The 22,877-nt window shown below is 46.5% G+C and overlaps 2 protein-coding genes across 12 annotated transcripts in view; both read left to right on the forward strand.

Annotated features, from left to right (window-relative positions):
* Positions 1-10,407, forward strand: part of LOC118510487 (serine protease nudel) — a 41,153-nt gene extending 30,746 nt beyond the window's left edge. For 3 of the 5 annotated variants that reach the window (XM_036052369.1, XM_036052370.1, XM_036052371.1), the window contains exons 5-8: positions 6,313-7,644; positions 7,838-8,028; positions 8,089-8,632; positions 9,308-10,407. In XM_036052369.1, coding sequence (XP_035908262.1) covers positions 6,313-7,644; positions 7,838-8,028; positions 8,089-8,632; positions 9,308-9,420 — 2,180 coding nt within the window. In that variant the 3' untranslated portion in view covers positions 9,421-10,407. Of the gene's footprint in view, positions 1-3,993; positions 4,226-5,465; positions 5,776-6,312; positions 7,645-7,837; positions 8,029-8,088; positions 8,633-9,307 lie in introns of those variants that run through there. The other 2 variants (XM_036052373.1, XM_036052372.1) reach the window with 2 other exon arrangements.
* Positions 10,408-12,022: 1,615 nt separating this feature from the next.
* LOC118510488 lies at positions 12,023-22,873 on the forward strand. Of its 7 annotated transcripts, none has more exons than XM_036052377.1 (5): positions 12,023-12,485; positions 17,394-17,694; positions 18,895-19,435; positions 19,521-19,845; positions 20,208-22,873. In XM_036052377.1, the coding sequence occupies exons 2-5, from the start codon at positions 17,409-17,411 to the stop codon at positions 21,432-21,434; spliced, it is 2,379 nt and encodes a 792-aa protein (XP_035908270.1). In that variant the 5' UTR covers positions 12,023-12,485; positions 17,394-17,408; the 3' UTR covers positions 21,435-22,873. The 7 variants fall into 7 exon arrangements, with proteins under 7 accessions (XP_035908270.1, XP_035908268.1, XP_035908273.1 ...); XM_036052375.1 differs by having other exon boundaries at positions 12,024-12,522; XM_036052380.1 differs by having other exon boundaries at positions 12,027-12,522; positions 19,153-19,435.
* Positions 22,874-22,877: the final 4 nt, after the last annotated feature.

The following is a 22,877-nucleotide window of genomic DNA, read 5'->3' on the forward strand; positions in this document are numbered from 1 at the left end:
TTAAAACCCCCTTTTTATTTAATCTACATAGAGCTATCATAGGCAGAGACTATATTTTACACGCCATAAACGATCGTTTAAAGTAAATTACGATCTTAAGATCGTATCCGCCATACGTGCTGTTCTGCGATGGGTAACGCACACACACGATACAGATATTAAACACTGCTCCCCTGAACCTAGCAGTACATCATCAGCTTCGATATAGCCTTCAGCATAGATTACTACCGACTACCGATTCGGCACACACGTCTAATAACAGACGTGAAAGCAGCTAATTCTATTAAGAAAAAAGTTGAACGCAAAAACCTCCCGAGCACGTTCTTCGTTCTGCATTTTCTGCTAAGAGATGAAATGCACAAAAAAACCCGTAACTACACCACCGGCCAATCTGCATGCTAATGTGGCTCAGCCTCATTCTGCTTATCCGCCGAGGTCGGGACGGTACAGCTAGCCTTGGTGCAGCGTGCCGGTCGTGAACTTGAACTTTCTGCACCGGATGAGCTTTCCACCGTACATTTCCTGCCGTAAGTCCTCGCAGGCCAAGAAGAAGAAGAAACCGGGAAACAATCTTCCATCTCATCGCCACTGTAGGGCGTACCAGCCCCGAACGAAACTCACCGGGCTAGGTTGACCGATTACTCCTGAGCCCCGAGAATGGAAGGGAGTGGCAAATTATAATCAAAACACTCCACTGCCAACATCCAACCTGTGGCTTCCAATCAACCGAACCCCGTTCCTGTGGGCTGCATTCCACAACCGTGTCTACCACCGCGGAATGATTCAACTGATTCTGAAGCCTCATCGGCCGGCCGGTCCGATCGCCCGTCCGATGGTGCACCAACGGAGAAGCATCAAGTGCTCCATTATAAGGCGGTAATGATCACGAAAATTACATAATTCAACAAACGCCCATCACCAAAACACCGACACCACCATCGGGCACGGTGGTGCGATTTGTAGCATTTTTGTTTCATTTTTTTTTGCTGCACGGCCCGTACCGTAAGAATTGCTTTTACTTCCTTTTGATCGCTAACAAAACGGAGCGGATATTCGATTACCTTTCGCCGGCGTTTTAGGTTGCGAGTGTTGATCTTTCGCTTCAATTATGCTACCCTTTCTTTTTCGCCCTCCCGAGTACCGGAGTTTGCGTCTGGGAGAAAACACGAAACAAAAAGGGTGCGTATTTTGTGGCTTTCGGGCGCGAGTTTTGATGCCGCCTTGCAGTGGGCTAACGGGATGGTAGGGATTTATTTAAACTCTTAGCACCCTTATCCGCCCTTAGTTTTCGGAGCGGGAATGTTGAATCAAGTAGCTCAATTGTGAGGCTTCTTCAACAATTTAGGGCGCATCCGCGATCAGCGTCGTTGGGATAGGCGAAATTTGACGAACATTCCGGGTCCAATTAAGCGAACCTCCGGTCCAAACAGCATCCCGGTTTCGTAAGCCGTCCACTTAACGATCACCCGATTCGAACAGGAATGAAAACGAAGCAAATCGACACCATTTTGTGGGCGGTTTTAATGAACTTATATCGAGTGCAAAACACCTCACGAAAGCGTTTCCTTCCGAAGGTCCACCCTGTTATTAGTGACATCTCTGGGCTTCCTTATCGTGCTTTTAAGATAAACATCCCCAGAGTTCCTTCCTAATGAGCCAGCCAAGCCAGAAAAAATGCCTTCAGCAAAGAATGGGTAAATATTTTTTCTCCCTTATCCATATCCTGCTGCATTGGAATTTCGCAACTCCTTTCCTGAGCGGCAATGAAAATTCTATCCCTTCTCTCGAAGAACGCACGAACAAGACATTCCAACAATTCTGATTGGGATAAAAAAGACGAGGCGTGGATTAAGCTCACGATATTGCTCGGAGGCTTGAAATTGCATAACTTTGCCCATTCCGAGCAATGTCGCCCAGTAATGAGGGCTTTTTGGTGACGAAACCGGGAAAAGAATGGAATACGCTTCAATCCTCGCAAAAATGACTATCGAGAGTCTTAGCTTCAGAGAATTCTACTTATTTCTGGTTATCTTAAGAACTCCGGGAATGATATCAAGACTAATGAGTTTGTTTTTGTTTTGCTATTCTAATTATCTCTTATGTCCCCTTCATATGTCAGAGCGCGGTTTCAACTTTAAATATCCCATCCAACCTTAGATTGGATTGAATTATCTAATAATTGCGGTCCTCGGCTTCCAGTTCTCGCCTAATGCGCAAACACCTAATGAAAAGGACATTAAAAGGCATTAGCAGCATAAGCAACTTTCTTTCCCGACTCCCGTGACTCGAAGTGTGTCAGAGTGTTTTTAGCACAATAATATTGCGAAGTCTCCATTCGGGTCCTCCTGTGTACGGGCACGGGCGAAAAACCTGCTGCTCATTCTATGCAGCCCTGTGGCTGTGGTAAGCTGGTTGTGCTGCACCTCATTATCCGACCGATTTGCAATGGATTACACAGCAATGATGGAAGCGGTGCAAAAAGATTTGTTCGACAATCATAATGGTGGTGGTGGCGTCCGAGGGTGAAGTTCTTCGCGCCTAACGCCCGGAGAAAGGTCGCTGTTACAAATGAAAGCAAAAGAAAAGTGAAACGCTGCGCCAGCCACCGCCAACAATGACGGGTGGACAAATGTTTTAATAACGGGCCCGCTACTACATTAATAGAGTCTTCAAATTAGTTTGCTCTTGTGTGGCGTTGGTGCTAGATGCCTTTTGGTTGTTCGGACAAAAACCGGGCGAGAGTGGCAGCGGAGGTTTCACTCTTTTTGTTGCGTTCAGTGTACTGTGTGTAGCTTTTTGTTGTCTACGATGGGTTTTTATGCTTCTGACATGCTAATAATTCCATTACGGAAAGCAGACAGGGGATAGCATTTTTAATGAATATATTTCGAGCCGGAGCCATCGATCCGGTTGTTGCAATAGCTTAACTTGACTAATTTATTTTAGGGACCAAGTAGTATTAAATTAATAGACATATTTATATTTGACTAGAGAATTGAGTCATTCGATACGAAAACGGGTCTTGACCTGCTCCAAGAGTCCTCGATATGGCTCGCGATCCTCTGCCAATCCATTATCCAGACCGTGCTGTCAGACGCATCAACGCTATCACTTCATCTCAGCTTGGGCTTGAACGGCTGAAGAGGACTTTACGGGCTGGGTCGTCCGGAGTTATTCTCATGACATGATCATCTTTCTGAAGTCTGTCGAGTCTAATTCGCTGCATGATGGTGAGATCACAGCTTGTAGAGCTCCTCATTTTATCGGTTCCTCCATTGTCCTTCCATCTCTAATCCTTCCTTTCTGAGCCGTATCTACCCAAGTAGCGCGAAATTGAAAATTGAACCTTTTTTATCTGAATTTTACTTACATCCAGAATGCTTAACCTGCGACATTCGGAAACATGCTTAAAATAATTAAAAAAGTACCATATTTCTAATGAGAAACACTTCATTTCTTTGGCATTCATGATATCTATCTTGAGCTGTATTTGAGGATCTCTATCATATACTCACCATCACGTTTTCTTAATTTCGCCAACTTAATATGAATCTATTTCACAAGAATTAATAATTTCTACTTACTTTCAAATTAATCTAACTTTTATTTGAGGGCATAAATTATGTCAGCATCATTGCTATATAAATATTTGAAAAAGGTGAGCGCATCGCTGCCAAAACGATTAAATCAAATTCAAGTGTAAGAATGCGAAGAAAGCTGAGTTACCGACCACAATACAATGGCCCTCCCATCGGCCTGCTTTTGAGCGCTCACAATCGTTCTCATACTTATCTTTTCTGCTGCCTCGTTTCGGGGGAAGCTCTACGTGCATGAATAAAAGCACTACCGGGCTGCAAAAAAGTAGGTTAATTTTTATCTCAACCACCCAAAGCCACCTACGTTGCTGCACAGTTCCATCTTAGCCTAGTTAGCCACCGTGCTGCTTTGGGCAGGCCTGTTGCATCTCGCGGACTTTCGGCTGTACCCGTGCACAAATTCAACCGGGTGCGATCTTCTTTCACGGCAAGCAGAACAAAAGACACGCACCCGATTTGCATAACAAACTAAACAAATTATGCCCCCTTCCCGTTTGGGAGAATGGAACCATTTCGCCGTCATTAATCAGTGAGCTCGGTGCAAAAAGGGTTCCTCCAGGTGATGGTGGCTTGAATAACAGTGTCACTTTACGCTGCGGTGTCATGCAAAATCGGTGTCGCAAATCAAGGTCAGGACGGTGTGAATCGTGCCAGGTCGTACCAGCTGGCCGGAGGATGTGCCAAGTGTGTGACAAACACACGCGTAACTGTATCCGGCCATCTCCGCTCACGGATCATTTGTTTTTATATGATTATCCTGCAGCCTCGTTGACGCTGGTTGACAGAGTGTAATTGTGTTGATGCGTTATCGCGCAATTGGAACCGCTTCGTGCCAAGCGGTCATTTACGCCGTGTTGTTGGTCGGCGGGCTTGCAGGGATTAATTGAATCGCCTTACGGGAAAGGGATTTTCCCATTCGGCCGATATGGTAATTACCGGCGAGTGTGGATGAGTTTCACGGCCCAAGGGCTGGCTTCTTCGCTAGTTTATTGGACTTTGAGCGATAATAGGGGCAGGTTCATCATTGCGTGACGAGAGCTATTAATCGATGGCACGAAAGTGGCTTTCGTTAGCGTCATATCAATCTTTGAGGTTATGGCACAGGGTTTATGATCGATCATTAAATACTCTTTAGATAAGAATTACTTTTAATAACTTTGTAAGAGATAAAATGCTTCATTTTCCAATCGGTTAGGTTGATGAGGAGAAATTTCCATTTCAAAAAAATAAGAGCTTGTCATTATTTTAAAGCCTCTTTTCCCCCATTGTCTTCTGCGAAAATCTTTGTTTCTCTTATTCACCCTGAAAATGTCCTAAATAAACAACCCTGAAAGCGGATCTGCCCGGTGAGTTATTACCACCGATAATCACACCATATCCAGTTGCAAAACACTTCACCACTGAGCACCGGGCTGGCTGCTAATAAAGTGTCTGCTAATTTATGACACACTGTCATGCTGCACAGCTTCCCATCCGATCTCGTTCCCTTATATCATCTTCCCCACATCGTAACCAGTAGATGATATGGATGTGAATTGTGGTTTTGCAGAAATCTTATCCACCGCACCACACGATGATCGCGTGCTGCAAGCCGTGGAAGATGAGAACCAGATTCCCTCCGGGTCGGGCTGCTTACGGTGTGCAATTTCTCAATGGATGCATTTATACGATATTTGCAGTATCGTCTAGACCATTCCAACGATTTTAAGCACCACAGTAACTTGGGGAGCAGGTATACGAGTGCCCCCGGGTGGGTTCGGATTCTATGGTCGGAATGGTACGTAAATCGCTTCCGGTACGTTTCCGTCCCGTCCACTCGCTTTATATGTCAGTGGAATAGACTGGCTCGAGTGGCTGAGGTGACATAATTTCACTTCCAGATTGCGTACCAACTTCTTGCGTTATATCTGAGTCTCGCTATGTGTGTGCTCGTACGTGTCTCTCTGTTTCACCTGGGAATGGTTTCAATTATGTAGGTCAACTAGCAAGGTTAGCTACCGGGCAACTAGGGGAATCGCAACGCCCGGTATGATGTCACCCTTTCCCGTAACGGGTGGTTTACTGGAAATTTGACACGCATAAGAATGAATGGAAATGGCGATAAAGAAGAGGTCTTACGATAAGTGCTGGACGACGTCTAGATTATCTTGTGGCGGGATTGATTAACACCACTTAACAGGTATGACATACAAACAATATTTTGCCAACGGACGGAGAACTCTTCCGACGTTCTACAAACACACCAACCTGTCATCGTTTATCATTTATTAACTAACGGATGGGTTTGTTTTAGTTCGGTTCACTGCATCGCCACTGTCTCGATCGATGGAATTAGCTTCCGTTTTCAATTTCCGTACACCAGACAGTTCCAGCGGCTTAAAACCCCCGGCCAAAATCATTCTCCAACCATCCCTATAAGCCTAGCCTCCGAACGTTGCAAAAATGCATTCATTTATTAGCTCGATAATCGGTGACCGTGTATGATTCTAATAATTTAATCGAAAACACTTGTATTCCCCACCACCGGATTGTGACCGGAAATCGAAAATCGGCATCGATATGTTCGCGGAACGCGTGCCCATAAATTAACTCGCACAGTCACACGAAATGTCCACCAGCGAATGTGAAATGTTTTTTTGCATTTATGTTGATAGTTGTGCCCATTGGTAATCGTTATCATTTATCATGATAACTCATGATCTGTTCTCTTGTACAGCTGCCCAGCCGGGAACGGTTTGCTACAGTCACGCACATTGCCGCATGTGGGACAAGGAAAGTCACTGCGATTTCCTAATCCCGAACCTGTTCGGCCGCTGCCAGTGCACATCGCCGGCACGCCAAAATGGACCGACCTGTGTGACGGAACCAGTGACGGTAGCTGCTCCGGTGGAGGAGGAGGAGGATGTGGTGGAGGTGCAGCAGGAGGAGGTGGAAGAGGAGCAATTCCCCGCTGTCGCTAAGCCCCAACAACAAAGCCCCGAGACTGTCGAGCCGGAGAAGGAAGAAAGCGAGCAAGGTTCGATCGATCGAATGTCGACCACGACCGAGGACGATGTGATCGTGGTGGATAATATTGTGCAGCGAGATGATGCTCAGGATGAAGAGATGGCTTCGGCTGAGGAGCACATCACAACGGAATACCAATCCGCCGGTTCGGAAGAGGATGGTATCAGTACGACAGATTTTATCGAAATTACGACGGGAAGCTCTCAGAATCGGGAACACGTGATGACCACTAGCGGTATGGAGCAGTACGAAAACACGGACGAGTACTCGAACCTTGAGCAGGAAGTTGAGGAACAGTTCAAACAGCAAGAACTTGCCGATGCCCTGTCGACTACGACGGCCGCTCAGTGGGCTACCGAAATAGCTGAGGCCATTACCTCGCAGGAACGGGAACAGGATCCGCTGGAGAAGAGTGACACTACGACTGACATAACGCTCGAAATTTTGTCTCCTTCGAGTGATGCTGTTACAACGGAGCGTAGCGAGACCACAACGATTAGCAGAGACGATGAACCAACTACAACCGAGATGGAGTTCGAGACGGAACCGAGTGACGTTGAAAATGAGGTTGAGATTGTGGAGTATGATCGTACGACGAGACCTGAGGATGATGCTACACAGCAAGCCGCTTCTCTGATCCAGGAACAAACCACCGTCACTGGTGACGACGTCGCTACAGAGCATCGCTTCGAAGAAACAACCACGGCAGCTTCCACCGATCGCTCAAACACGGAATCGAACGATGCGAAGGAAATGACAACGACGGAGGTGATTGAGCAGTATCACGATGTGCAGCTGCGCCGTCAAGACTCTAAGATTTTCGACGAAGATGAAGTGGACGAGCTGGTGGAGAAGAGTACCACCAAGGATCGGTTCGAACCACGGGAAACGACAAGACATTCCGAGCGTGATAACGAAATAATTGACACGCAACACTCGGTAGACACGACCACGGAAACGCTGGTACGATTGGCTAGCCGCACGACAGCGATGGAACCGGAAGCTCCCATTTCAACGACGACCGTTGCTACATCGACTGCAAGTAAGTTTGTTCGGAAATACGAAAATGCCGTGCAGCGCCACCTAGGTGTGAGAAACGAAAGTGTCGTTTCAACAATCCACTAGGTGGCGCTGCTAGCGTTATGGCAGATTTGAATTTTAATCCAAACGTTCGCCAACACGTGTTGTACTCGTTTGGAACATTAATTTTCCTAATTTTATAATATGTTTCACAGGAATACGCACTCGCGTTGATTTGGGAGATGGTCCGGTGTCATTGGGATTGAGCTGTGCCAGCAGTGAACAATGTCAGTTGGCCGATCCCTACAGCTACTGTAACGAGGAGGGACGGTGCGATTGTTCCTACCGCACGCCAGATGATTCTTGCCGAGCCACCAACACCGGTTGCTCCCGAGGAACGTTCCAGGTATGAATTTATTTTCCCCCTGCGTTATAAACTTGCTCTAATCAACCATTTTCCTTGTAGTGCCGTTCGAGTGGAATCTGCATCAGTTGGTTCTTCGTGTGCGACGGACGTCCGGATTGCAGCGATGCCTCGGATGAAGAGTGTAACTTCTCGCTCAAATCGAACGTCACCCATCAACGCTCCAACAGCTGCCCCGAGCTATCGTTCCGGTGCGAAAAAAGTGGCCGGTGTATATCACGGGCCGGTATCTGCGACGGTAAGGCGCAGTGTCCGCACGGCGAGGATGAGGTCGGATGTGATTTCCGCAAGTCGCGCAAATGTCCGGAGCACACATTTATGTGCCGCAGCGGTGAATGTTTGCCCGAGTACGAGTACTGTAATGCGATCGTGTCCTGCCGGGACGGAAGTGATGAACCACCGCATCTGTGCGGTTCGCGGGCAGTTCCGAACTTTTTCGTCAAGTTGCTGAGCGGTCCTACGGCACGGGGCCGCAACTATTGTCCGATGCGTTGCGGTAATGGGCGTTGCCGATCGACGGCGATTGTGTGCTCGGGACGGGATGGATGCGGTGATGGTAGCGACGAGGACCGGTGTTCTGTTTGTCGTAAGTATCCGTCGATGTCCGGGGGAGCTTTCACATTAAATTAGTTTTATCGTTTTCTAATGGACATATGTGGCATTTGTGGTGCATGGGCTACTCATTTTGCGGAAAAGTCCTTATCAATCGTGTTGAAACGAATGAAGGAAACATGGCGCTATAACAGAAATGATTCCGCAAATAGTTGTTGCCTCTCAGCAATCGATTTTGCTTCCAACTCACCCGTTTAGACTAGCACCCCTGTTTGAATCCCCTACAGGACAGCGGACATGCAGTTTAAAAATAATACACATAACAACCGACCCCAGCAGCACCTGCCATCGCGAGGACGCCGTTCGAAAGGCGCGTCGTTTAAAGGGAGCTAAATAATTTAACCACGTGAACGCGTTCCGACCAGAAGGTGGAATCGGGCATACAAGCACGGTGTATGTTACCCTTCCATGTTCTGTGCCGGAGTGTGCATAAGTTTGATTTTTAAATGCCACTCTACATGCTTATTTATTAAACCGTTCAGTGGCCGGGAAATGAGTGCCACGATACGAATCGCCCACATTCAGAATCGGTCCGGAAATATGGTTCCATAATTGAAAACCTCACCATGCTTTTTATTTCCGTTCTCTCTCTCACACACATACTCCCACCTAATTCGTTGCCCGCTTTTCTTCAACTCATTTCCGCCAGGTTGCCCGGCGCCTGCCTACAACAACGTCCTGGCGCCCATCGTACCGGCCGTCATGTCGAAACCGCGGAGTAGAACGAGCCGCATCACCGGTGGACACTGGTCACGAACATAAGCGCCCCCCGGCACTAAGCAAGGAACCGTGCAAGGCTCGCTCGCGCCATATTCGCGCTTCGGTTCGGCGTGGTTATGCAGCTTCACAATCGCTTACTTTTTTTAAAATGTCGCCCGTTTCTTTTTTTTCTGCATACGGTACCGAACCGAACCTCGGCCCGTAGGTTATACTGCGTGCGTGCGTGTGTGTCTAGCAAGGTACCCCATGCCCAGTTTTGTAAATAAAGGCCACACCGTTTTCGATATGAGAATAGAGAGGGTTGCAGGTGCTCTGAACCTTCACCGGGTTTGGCGCACTATGAAGGGGAAAGCGGTCGGACTCGTACGCGTTTTAATGACCCCGATTTTATACTACACCATTCCAAGGTTGAACCACGACGCGCAACTATCATTCAACCGGGAAAGACGGAACGATACTAGAGATTAAGGCGATAGTAACTTCACGAAGGTAGACACTAGCAGCATAATTACATCATCCCAGCAAGAAAAACCAGCAATCGACACCCCATTCCATCTATTTATCGTCCATTAGTAAGGTTAGCGTATACGGTTATTTGTAGTGCGGCGAGAGCGGTACATTAATATTTTTTAGGGCAAAGATAGTGTGTTCCGAACAGCAAACAAAAAAGGACAACAAAAAGGCCTGTTTGTTAGCGTTTGGAAAGCTTTTCCGGTGTTCCGGAAGTTGGGGGATTGAAGGACTTCCTCAACGATTTTTTGTCTTGGTGTTTAAGAGGGAAAACAAAACTCTTAATGGAGTTAGAACACAACTTGACATGCTGATAGGGAGTTTGGAGGTTTATTTAGAGGTTCTTTTTTCTGCCCAACCAACACAAGCAGAAGCCGAGTGCGTGGAAGATTACGTCGAAGTGGAAAATTTATTTATTGAAACAACAAACTATCGTAGGCATGATTCAGTCCGAGTTTATGAGGATTACTGATAAGCGGTGCAACCGAGACCGAGATAAAGTCGAATCTTTAAGCTAAAGAAGAAAAAAAAATGAAGAATATTTTTTTGGTGTAGGAAACCGCTAGCGAGAGCCCTTTTAGCCGCCTATTGGAAGCCTGGTTCATCGACGGGGTTTAGGGCAGAAGGCACCACCCCCCGGGAATTCGCTTATCGATTGCATGTCGTTGAATGATGCACTCCAATAGTGTGTAGTTGCGTTTGTCTTGTCCCATTTTTTACCATCTCTCGTTTCGATCCCCGCCGGAAGCCGGCTCGGTTGCTTCCCGGGCGTCCCAAATCATACACTTGGCCATTTTTTATATGTTTCCCCGTACATCGACGCACCGGAGAGCGGTTAAGATTAGCGTTAGTAGTTAGCGGAAGCGAACAAATACACACTCTCACACACACACACACACACACATAAATAATTTAAATACGAAACTAATATATTCTTCAAGCGATGTATACCATTGCCTGACAAACGTGTAAAATACAAATTTTAACCAAACTCAAAAACTGTGCTTTGATTGCTAAAATGTTACACGCCCCACAGATATCACATCGTGCTGGACTGTACACAGAGTCGACGTAGGGTGCTTCCGTTTTGCCATTTTAATCAGTGTCCAGAATCCAGCAAAGTTCGCTGTGTCCATTTCCATAAACAGCCGTACTGCTTATCACGCCACGATGACTGGGGGCGGTCACGATAACTGGTGGTAAAGCCACAGCTCGTTCTGATGCCATTCTACTGGTACTCAGAAGCATCACAAGGCGAAAGAAGCGTAGCACGATCGGGACGGGATTGAAGATTGAAGCTGACCGTAAATTGAGCAGTGGCCGATATTTCACCGTGCTACCATGATTGAGAAGGTCACGGATGTTGCGAACACGCACGCGAATTGCGTCCACTTGAGGCGTATTTATAGCTGGCAGAACAGTGGACGGAGGATGATCTTGAAGAACAGTGAACACGAAATTGTTTGATTGGGAAGCTTCAAGCCTAAACTGCTATAAACACATCAGATCCATCAGAAAGATTGATTAAGTCATCTGTTAATAGGCACAGCGATGCATTAACGAAGTTCTATTGCAATTTCCTCGAAAAGGGAATTTGCATTTACAATTACCACACGGTGATGACGCTGTGGACGCATCAGCACATTAGCTATGGACATGCGGCACGGGAAGATGCCGGTTATGGTTTAACGTTATGGCGCCGGTGTGAGACATTGATAATTAAATGAAGTAGCGTTTTCCGTTATCTCTTTCGGACCGTTCGGTGTAGCAACAGTGCAGTTGATGATGTTGGTCTAACCATAAAACTAAATGCTGTTTTGTTTACTAAGAAGCGAGACTAATATGAGGTAATGAAGTATTTAAGGGTAAGATCCCATTGGAATATATTTAAATACAAAAAATAAGCAACTGTGATAAAAAGCATACTTTACGAGTATGCTAAACTCTGAAGTTGGACTAGTAGTGAGATGATTAGTTACTTCAAAAAGCTCCTCACGTTCATCTCAACTTCTCCAAAGTGCATAAGTGCTGCGGTAAACACATGTCTTATTCAATTTTAATTCTGAATTAAACTGGAAAGAAATATCCGTAAATTACTCAAAATACTTTTCAAAAGCTCTTAACCCACCACCAACGCACAAAACGACCCGGTACGAGGATTCGTATGGTCGTACTGCTCTGGCCGCCCGCTAGTGCGCAGAAGCACCCAGCAGTAGCATCGGCAGCAGGAGCAGAGTTCGCTGGCTCCCAGCGAAAAACAAACTGCTCAGTATTCCGTCGGTCAATGCTCACGGTGTTCGGGCTGGAAAAACGTATCTCGGGCAAGCAAAACCTTCCGTCCGTCCTGGTGTGGTGTGTGCTGGTGCTGGTTCCGGCCAGGACGATGGTGATGATGCACAGGATAATGCAGTATTACTACTAGTTAACACCGCGCGTGAAAAGAGTCGTATCTTCTGGTCCCTGGTCAAGGATTGCGTCCACGAAGCCCTGCACCGATGGTCGTCCAATTGGGACGTCCGGAGCTCCCACTACTACTACTACTACCACCATCACCACTACTCGGGGGCCTAAGGTGAAACAGCTGCCCGTGTTCCTGGGTGCGTTTGTGTTGTTGTGTGGGGTCTGCGTTGTTGGGTAGGTAGCGTCATGTGGACGTCGCGTCATGTTGATGTGTTCCATACAAGCAGGAAGTGTTTGCGCTACGCTGTTGGCAGAACAGAGGGTAGAGCGTAAACAGCGGCAAAAAATGTGTTTCTTATATTAAACAAAAACCCCAATTCAAGCGCCCTTTTGCAATTCGCGTCCAAATGTTTCGCACTCTCCCGCACAGCACCGTACAAGGAAAAAAAACACATCTGGACGGCTTGAATCGGCAAGAGAATCGCGCGGCATCGGCAGCATCAATGCGCGTTCGCTCGCTCTGCGTCAGTGTCGACCAGACCGTCCTTCGCATAGGCTTGCGAATTGCGCGCTCACAGTCGGTGTTGAGGTCGGTGCGAAGATTGTGACTGACGCGCGGAATGTGCGATGCTTGACGCGCTTCCGGCACGAATCTAGCGAGAGCTCGGAATTCGGCAGCAGTGCAGCGTGTGGAAGGTATGAACGGGTTCCTTTAAGGATCAAGTGCGCAAACGGGTGGGAACAGTTTTTCCCTGCTGGCCTGTGTTAGCGAGGGAAAATCGGCAGCCGTTACTGGGGACATGCGGCACAACGGGGAGCACACCAGCAAGAGCAATAGTTTGTGAAGTGATTTATTTATAACATCGACATTGCGTTGGTGAAGTGGTGAGCAAAAATGCTTGCTCCGTCTCGCTCTCTCAGTGTGTCTCAAATGTGCAGCCGAAGCAATTTTCTACGAGTGATTTTTGTTTTCACTTGACAGACTTGACGCACCAGTCGACGTCTGGTTGTCCCACGCGGGGACGCAGTGTCTATGTGCGTGTGTGTGTGTTTGTGCCACCGGGAAAACAGCTCGGTGCATCAGTGTTTCCCATACTCTCAGTGCGTCAGATAAGCCCCAAACATAATCTCAACGCCAGAGAGGATGCACTGTGATTCCTTAGGTCCCGCTGCTCGGTGCGTTATGGTGCGACTTGTGGCGTGATAACGCATCACAGTGCGCGACAGTGCGTGACACCAGTGGTTGTTCGTGTCCACATCAGATAAATGGAATACCGTTTTGTTGCTCAAGGATCCTAGTAGCCACGTTCATCACACAACGCAGCAGGCTGTGCATAGATGATTTGTTTAGGTTTTAGTAGGCTGGGATCGTTTAGTCGTAATAAATCTGTTCCATTGAAGCCTCCAATATAGTGTTTGCGGTAGCGCCATAGTGTCAATCGGAGTAGTGTGTCAAAAAGCTCAGTAATCAACCGCCATAAACGACTGCATGAAATATGCATACACTCTGGCCATTGGTGTGGTGAGTGATAAGTGTGTACGGGCAGCAGTTCTTGAATCGTTAACGCGCGTACTTGGGAGCACCTGTTCGTGACGCCTTGTCAAACGGTTCGATCAACAACTTTCCTTCGATTATTGTAAGCTCCTAGATCGTATCGACTGTCATCAAGCACTCGACATTGCTGTGTGCAATATCAAAAAAGAGAGATCGATTCTAATTGATTTCGTGGATGGGTTCCTGTGGCCACGTCCAGCCAAACCCATGTACGGGGTTCCGACTTCCAACACTCCTGTACTAAGTAAACATTCATTAGTATTCTCATGCGAATGAACAAGCGCGTTACCTTTCTCCTTCGTCCATATCAAGTCAGTGTACCACAACGTTGCCATGACGAATGCCCGCAGAATACCGCCATAGCATGCCTATGTTTGTGTTTATTTTCAAAACAAACAAAACCGATCGTTTGTTGGCAAACGATTCGCGTGCGTATGAGGGCTGGTCTGAAGTTAATATATTGATGTGATCGTGAAATCGTGCGAATCTAGGGAAGAAGCAGCAGACAGAATGATTTGGCACTGCTAGGGCAATGGGACAGCAATTCGAAAATAATTGCTCAACTGGCATTGGCTGGTTTGTGTGTCTGTCAACAGTTGGAATAGTGAACTGCAAAATTACCCACAAATTTTGGCATAGCTATGATGATTAAAAGTTGACGGTTGGCAGAATGGCTTAAGTGCTGGCAGATTTAAAAAAAAAAAAGTGAGCCAATCCATCGTCTACACCATACAGAAAAAGGATTGGGTCTGGTGAACATGATGATATAGTGTTGATAAGAATAATAGACCTCTTTGAAACCGTTTAAGGAAATTATTTGGTGAAATTGATATTCAGCTCATATATTTGGCTTTGCTGGTAGAGCTGGGAACATTCTTTGTTTAAAATTAAGCTAACCACACTGAATCTTCCATACTTGTATTACTTTGAATTTCTAAACAATTTAATATTGAGGACCTACAAAAGTAAAATTAAATTTTAGAACTTACCCCTGATCCTTCTTATATAATGCTGACTTAAAGCCGGAAGGAGCTCTTTTCCTTCTTCAGAAGCAAATAAACCCAAATATAGGTCTCCATCGATTATTCCCCAAAAATGATGGGAGCCCCATTATCATAGACATAACAGCTTAATAGGACTCACCGAAATGCCTCAGGGAATAGTGGCTGCTTTCTATTACACCAGACCAGTAAAATCCTGTCGATGGCTCTATTAAACGCTAAAGTCCCTTCAATGTTCGCCGTGACGTCACAGCTCCCCACCGGTATTAGTCATCCGGTTGTTAATCAAATAGAAGAAGGGAGGGAATAGCGAGCGATTTCGTCACCGAGCACACACCAGCCAGCGTGTTTCCTTCGAGTGTGGTTCGATTTTTGCCAGCGTGCTTGAACTTCTGGTGTTGAATGAGTATCGGCAATTACTCAAACTATGGAGGAAAATCGGTCCCACAGTCCCCGGATTTTACGAGCGCTGGAACGATTTGATCCAGTACTACACTCAATAAGGACGAACAGTAGGGAGAGTGAGTGAGATGCCATCGAAGTCCTAGCCCCGAGGTACGAAGCGAAAGGGTTCTCGTAATAGGGCACGGAATTATTGATGCATTGTGCCACGTCGTTAGTGGACCTTGAATAGATTTTCCGGCGTGCCGCGGCGAACGGAAGGCGCGCCAGTAAAAGGAGCCACCAGCCAGGCACGGGCACAAGATCCTTACCGTTTCGCCGCCCGTCCTTGCACAAACACTACGGTCGTTGGCTTTTGTTGTTTGCTGTCCTCTTTCCGCTTCCGGGCCTGATGGAAAAGGGGGTCTGGGGGATGGTAGAGGCCGGTAGGTGTTGTGCAGTTGCACTTGCACAGACGACGAGCTCTCGGACTTGGGTGGTCGAAAAGTTCGTTGGAAAAGGATTATTATAAAGCCGTGAACCATTCACCGAGTGGGAGGAAAGTAGTTTGCCAAAGTGGGATGAATTATTAATGGCTTAAAGTTTAAACCAGGGAGCTCTTAGGGAGCGATGAATTGATTTCTAGGCAGAAGGCTTGACTATTCAGCCAAGTAGATTGTGATGATTAATTACTAAGTAAGCAAAGTAATTTATTCAGGAAAACATCTTCAGACAGGACAGACAGAAAATAGGCTGTCGTTATACTTCATCTAATTTAAATACCTCACAGTTGAAGAAACGTTCTCATAATGCACTTTGCCCACCCAGGGTTAGATTCACTCTCGCTGCGAGCGATCGAGAAAATAAGCTGCATTGTGTAAAACATCATCCGAAACGGAGGCTTAGAAATAGACTCAGCTCAGTCTCCGTCTACCGCACGGAAACAACGTACAACACGTTCCCAAGGGCTGAGAACTGGTCAAAGAATAGCTGGCAACGCTCTGAGCCGTTCATCTTCAACTGCTCACCCTCACCCAACTAGCGCTCAGCTTGTCCGTGACGATCGTGACTATATCACTGATGCTCGATCGCACCAGAATCGGAGTAGATGCGCGTGATTGCATCTCATTCATGCTCGGACAACTGCACCCGCGATGCTGGATGTGGTCCAGCAATTCCTCCGGCCTATTGTGCAACGGATGGAATGTAATCGCGTCATCGTGGAAGCAACGTGAGGACCGGTAGTAATTATCGAAAATTCCCACCGATCGACCGATGTGTGTGTGTGCGAATGTTTTTGCGAAGATGCGAACATCGCCGGCTCCAATTTGTAAGGTTACTGCGCACACTGTATTTTTTTTTCGTAGCGCAGTAAAATGTTTAATGATGTCAACCTTTGGTGACCTCCCGAAACCGGATAGATTTATTATAAAAAAGACCTTTACCGCACTGTCTAACATCACCCGTGTGCTAAAGAGTTAAGCTCCCAAGCATGCTGCGAGACCTTGACTGTCAAAACAGGTACGCAATCACTCACATGGATTGTCCAGATTCTTGTGATTTTTCGCCAAGATTCGCACACGCACCGTTCACCCGGGGAATTGCGATCGTTTGGCCTTGGGTCGTCATGGGTTGTAGCTTAAGATCGTGAAGTAAAAAAAACAGACACATCAACTCCAACATGACATCAGTCTCAATTGGTCGGTCCCGTTGATAGAGGAGGCCTCACGCCATTAATCGCTTTTGGAAACGTATTAAAGAAGCAAGCAAGCAAACCAAAAAAAAAACAGTTCAATCTCAAGCGATTCTTGAAGAATCACTAATCACCGAAAGGCGAAGAAGAAATAATGAACCGAGATTTTGTTATTACTTTTTTGCTGATATGAGCTATTCCAGCATACTTTGAAGTTCGTTGACTCGCCTGTGGGTTTAAAGGGTCTATACGATCTCACTGGATCGTTTGAATTCTAATATGTATTTCCCCACAGTTATCCCAACCCAGTTAAAATCCCTGTTCGCTAGATCAATTATGCGCCGCTGCACAACAGCTTTGAAGTGTTATTGCAAATAAGGAATCGTATGAGATCACCAACGAGTGCCAACATCGTCTCTAGCATCGCAAATTCTACAGTATTTGTTTTTGTCGTTTGTTTCTGACTTCCTCGCAGCAATGAGCATACACTATGAAACCCTCGGTGTTACAGACACTGCTCGAGCCCGCGACAGCACTGGCAGGGTTTGGTAAGAAGCAGGCCCGGCAGCAACATTCCACCTGCACCAACAACCGGCGCGATGGCGCCCGCGGCGGTCTCCTGCACCAGGACAAGTGTGGCCGGGCGCCGGTCTACGCGCTCGGGCTGCTGTTTTGCGTCACCCTGTACCTGTACTTCACGACCACCGCCTGGCCCGACACGACCCAGATGATCGTGACTATACCCGGGGATGATGCTGACCTGCCCGGACCAAAAGGTAAGCGCCCAAATCGAGCTCGAACAGCAGCTCTCCTTGGTCTGTTGCTGGTGGTGCGCCCGTGTGCCTGCATGATGAACGTATGTGTGTGGTTTTAATGCATGATGTTTTATTTCGTGTGCGTTTTGTATGTGTGTGATTGTCCGTAGGTCTGATTAAAATTACACAGATATTACCATTACCGGAAAATGTTGATTTGAGTTTTAATTTAATTTAAATATTTATTATCATGTGATAGTTTGAATATAAAGTATTGCAAAGTAGGATCGCATATTTATTGAGCTCCGTCTTTACTAGAATAGTACACACTTTTTTCTCGAAATTAAAAAATTGGCATAATTTAAAAAAAATACTAAGACCCCAATAAAAAATGATAAATGCATCCCCGAAATCCGTATTGAATATTGTTATGCTTTGAAGCAATTTACATCATTAAACGGCTGCTTACTTTCGCTTGAATAATAATTTTCCAAACCAAACACAAACAAGGCATGGATGTAAGAGAAATCCTCAACCAAACAGCTTGATTAGTAAAATTGATTTCCACAATCTCTCTATAGCTAGATTTCCCATTACTTGAATTTTCTTTCGCGCAAAACTGCACCCCCAACTGCACCCAAGAGCACACAGTTTGCCAAATAGGTGTCCACACCGTAAATAGCCGCAGTAGTAGCAGCAGCAGCAGCAGCAGCAGCATAAACGCCGAAATTCGATTGGTTTTTTAATACTGTCTTTTTTATCTCCCCCATTTATTCCTTCCTTCTTTGTTTTTGTGTTTTACAATTCTATCTTCCCGTATTTTAAAATAAAAACACGATCCGTGCACATTTCCGTGGCGCAATAAAACATGCTCGATTATGCAATCAACTAAACCATGTCCCCCTACCTGTTCATGTGTGTGTTTGTGTCTATCTTTCTATGTACAATTTCTTAATTTATTACGTGCAAAATAAAATTCAATTAAAACACTACACACGCCTTGCGCACTAACAACACTCACCACTGTCTCCCTGGTATCATTGTGACGTTGATTTGGTTTAATCGTAATGCACGCAAAAAAAAAAACACTTACACGTTGATTTGATGTATAAAACCACTAAAAACTTAACCCCCCAAAATTTGGTGCAAAACAAATGCAACCTGTTCCTACCCACCACCAATCCCACCAATGTTGTCGACACTGTTGAGCCGCCAAAAAAGACCAAATTGCAACAAAATGCACCACCAACCACCAGCATCACGATGCTTCACAAGCGAGCGCAGACGAACTGCAACTCACTTCCAATCGAATTATTCCGATCGTTCCTCAAACCAATGCATCCATCACTGCTGTCCCGGGTCCAATCGACCACAACCCTCTCATCACGAATTCGGCTGCAATTGATCATGCAACGGTGGCTGGGGCTTCATCCGTTCCTACTAACCTGACCGCCGAACCGACCGATCCGTACGCTCCAGTGCCAAAGGGGTTCATTGTGTGGGGACCGGGCTGCCAGATCATGGACCTGAACCCGGTGGCCAAGGACGTGATGCGGCTGTTCAGCAAGGAGCGGTTTGTGCCGTGCAGTCCCAAGCAACCGCTCACCACGATCGAGCAGAACTTCGACAACGACACGGTGCTGGTGCGGTTCCATCGCGATCGGATGGATGCGTTTATGCCGCACTACATGCGGTACGTACGGTGCTGCTATCAGAGCATCGAACGGTCCGGGACGAAGGATAAGGCTGATAAGAATTTCTGGTACGTACCGGGGAAGGGATTAAGTTGAAAAATGGATGAGCATGTCATATTAAGCATTTGTTTATCGTCTCTCGCCGACTCGCAGGGTTGGAGAATGTATCGCATTCAACGAATCGTTCCTGGTGCCACCGTCCGTGCGTAATGGAATTCTAATCCGATGCAAAGCCGGTGTGTCCGAGTCGAGCAAGTCGAAAAAAGCCATCTACACCAACGTGCATGCGCTGGTACGGCCGCAGCCGAATGTCCGGGAGCGGATTGATAAGTTTGCCGGGCGTACGGAAAAGCGACCGCTCAGTGTGCTCATGATCGGTATTGATAGTATCTCGCGGCTGAATCTGATCCGTGCGATGCCTCACACGGCGCAGCATCTGTACGATACCGGGTGGTTCGAGCTGAAAGGCTACAACAAGGTAAGTTGTGGTCTAAATTGACGTTAAAACATCATGAGCTTCATTAAGTCAGTTGGAACCTTAGAGCTATGGTTGTAGTATAAATAGTATTCTTCAATTATTTGGAATCAAATTTTGTCCAGAGATAGTCGATTGCTCAGGAATGAATAATCATATCGGAGGCTTCTGTATAACAATGGCTATCTTGTCCAGATTATCTTTCACCGCTTGATTGGTTACTCAGACTCTAAGCTGACATTATGAAGCGATAGCAGACTCTCTAGTTTCTTCAGCTACAGCACTGTTGAATGGCCAGAACTTTTATCTTCGTACTTTTATCACTAAGTAATTGAGGAACAAACCTCCACCTTTCTCATCTCCAGATCGATGACAACACCTACCCGAACCTGATGGCAATCCTGACCGGCTACAACAACTCACTCGCCTACTCAATCTGCAACCCGAAAAAGGTGGGCCAACTCGAGGAGTGTCCGTTCATGTGGAAATACTTTGCCGACAACGGGTACGCAACGGCGTATGCTGAAGATGAGGCCAGTATCAACACATTCAACTACCACAAGTATGGCTTTGTAGCACAACCAACCGACCACTACTTCCGACCGGTAGCACTGGCCGCGGAGAAAAATCTATCCAAAAAGATGAAAAACTCTCTCACCTTCTGTCTCGGGTATCAGAACTATGCCGACTACATCTACCAGTACGCGCTCGACTTTGCGTCGCAGTACAAAAACGATCCATACTTTGGACTGTTCTGGACGAACACGTTCAGCCACAACGATATTAGCGATCCGTCGTCTATGGATCGCCGAATGAAGTACTACGTGGAGCAGCTGGATGAGCGAGGCATTCTTAACAACAGTATGGTGGTGTTCTTCAGTGACCATGGCCTTCGCTTCGGACCTGTCCGTATGTTGCTCACCGGTTGGCTCGAGGAGCGTTTACCGTTCAACTTTATCTGGCTGCCGGACTGGTTCCGTGAGGAGCATCCGGAAATCGTCCAAGCACTTAAGATCAACCGCAATCGACTGACGAACCCGTACGATCTGCACGCCACACTGAAGCACGTGCTGGAGCTCTCGGGGCGCATCGATAACCTGCCCGGTCCGCTTAGCTGTCCCAACTGTCAGAGCATCTTCGTGGAAGCACCCTGGAACCGATCGTGCGAAGAAACGGCAATCGAATCGCACTGGTGCACCTGTGCCAACTTTCAACCCATCGACAAACGCTCCCCCATGGTGCAGCGTGCGATCGCGTTCGTGATCGATTACGTGAACCGTGATCTGGAGGACCATCGGAACAGTACTACGTCCAACTACGCTTGCGCTAAGCTAACGCTCGGCTCGATCACGCTGGCGAAAATGGCACACGAACCTAAGGGCAAGCTACCGTACAAGGACTATCTGCTGATCTTCGAGGGAAAGCCGGGCGGCGGCAAGTTTGAGTCCACCGTCCGACACTACCAGGAGCGAGATGCGTTCGAGATTACTGGATCCATTAGCCGGTTGAATGAGTATGCTGCCCAGAGCGAGTGTATGCATATAGACTACCTACGGAAGTATTGCTACTGCCAGCGGACGAAGATTTTCTAGCCGAGGCTCGAGAACGACCGGGCGTATATATTTGTAGTGAAAAGATTAGAAATGTTTTTATCGCGGCCTAAACTAGCACCGATGTCCACCTCTAGCGGGGGCATTCCAGTTTTTCAAAAGCTTATAAAGCTATTCTCCTATACCATTCCAGTATCCATTGTTGAATATCGGACCTTCCTGCCTTTTTGTTTTGTTGTTGGTTTTTACTTCTAAAATAAATTCCTACTGTTAAAGCTATTATCCATCTCCCATCGCTGTACTACTTCCAACAAAAAAAAAGTTATCGATACGTTAGAAAGGACTCGCTCATAGTTTATATGAATCTAGTTACGATAAACCTAGTACCAAAATCACTTACAAGAATTTAAACGAATCAATCGACGTTCCTTTTGTGTAGAGAAGGTGCTAAGCTGTTTGCTGAGCCTCGTGTATAGGAGGGATAGGCGGCTGGGTAGAAGCAATCTGTGCCAAGAAGGAGAAGCATGGCGGCAAGAACTCTAGGAATAGGAGCAGCAGTAGTAGTAGGACCTAAGAACTGTAGAATCGTGATCAGTAGAACAGTATAGTTGTGAAATTGAACGAAGAACCCGATAGCAGTAAGGTGAAGCAATGCAAACGAATTGAATTCGGCAGGATATTGCTAATGCGTACAGTGACAGGTTAGTAAATACGGTTGAGAGTTTCTCGATCGGGGTTTTTTTTTTCGGAGGGCGATCGATCGGGCAGATATTTTGAACCACTACTATTATTGTTACGGTAGACGGGATGTGAGTATTTTCTTTTCAGTTTTTACTTATTAAACGATCGTGACACACACACACACAACGTTAGCATTAGTTAACTTGATTTAGCGTGGACCAACAGGCATGCTATGCTAGCAGTAGCGGCGGGTTGCAACGAATGTCACTCTTGCAACGAACGAGCTGAGCCAGGGATGTTATTTTGGGACATGGGCGTATACATATATCATAATCGCGGACAGGCGAATGTTGTGACCTACAGGGCGGAGGAGTATCCCTTAGGAAGTAGAGCAAAATTTACATTCATTCTGAAGTAGGCTTTCGACACGAGGATCAATGGAGGCAGTGAGATGGGAGGACCTCGAAAGCAGCGCACAAGACACGAGAAGTGGTGAGAAAATAAAAGCTAGTGATTATCTTTAACGAACAATAGAGTCCATAAGATGTGTCCGCGGCACTGTAAATAGTTGATGAGTATTGCTGGCACTGTTGGCGGCCAGCAGTCTTTAGTAGTCAAAACCCCTCGATATACAACCGTTAGTGAGGACAGAAAATCAAACAAAAATGTGAAGCGAAGAAAAACACTCAAACCAGATGAATACTATTTTACCGTGTTTTGTTATTTATCAACGATTGGACCTATTACGGACAAAAGTGAAGTGGAAAATGGTTAAATAAATGGACTTTGCAGATCATGAAGCGA

Source organism: Anopheles stephensi, chromosome 3 (assembly GCF_013141755.1).
Source record: "Anopheles stephensi strain Indian chromosome 3, UCI_ANSTEP_V1.0, whole genome shotgun sequence".
NCBI classification, from domain to species: domain Eukaryota; kingdom Metazoa; phylum Arthropoda; class Insecta; order Diptera; family Culicidae; genus Anopheles; species Anopheles stephensi.

What these genes read in the sequence shown, in the direction of transcription:
- LOC118510488 (XM_036052377.1), top strand. Translation starts at nt 17,409, where the DNA reads ATGAAACCCTCGGTGTTACAGACACTGCTCGAGCCCGCGACAGCACTG. An exon ending in TGACCTGCCCGGACCAAAAG is followed by an intron (nt 17,695 to 18,894) that starts GTAAGCGCCCAA and finishes CCGCCAAAAAAG; the next exon opens with ACCAAATTGCAACAAAATGC. An exon ending in AGCTGAAAGGCTACAACAAG is followed by an intron (nt 19,846 to 20,207) that starts GTAAGTTGTGGT and finishes TCTCATCTCCAG; the next exon opens with ATCGATGACAACACCTACCC.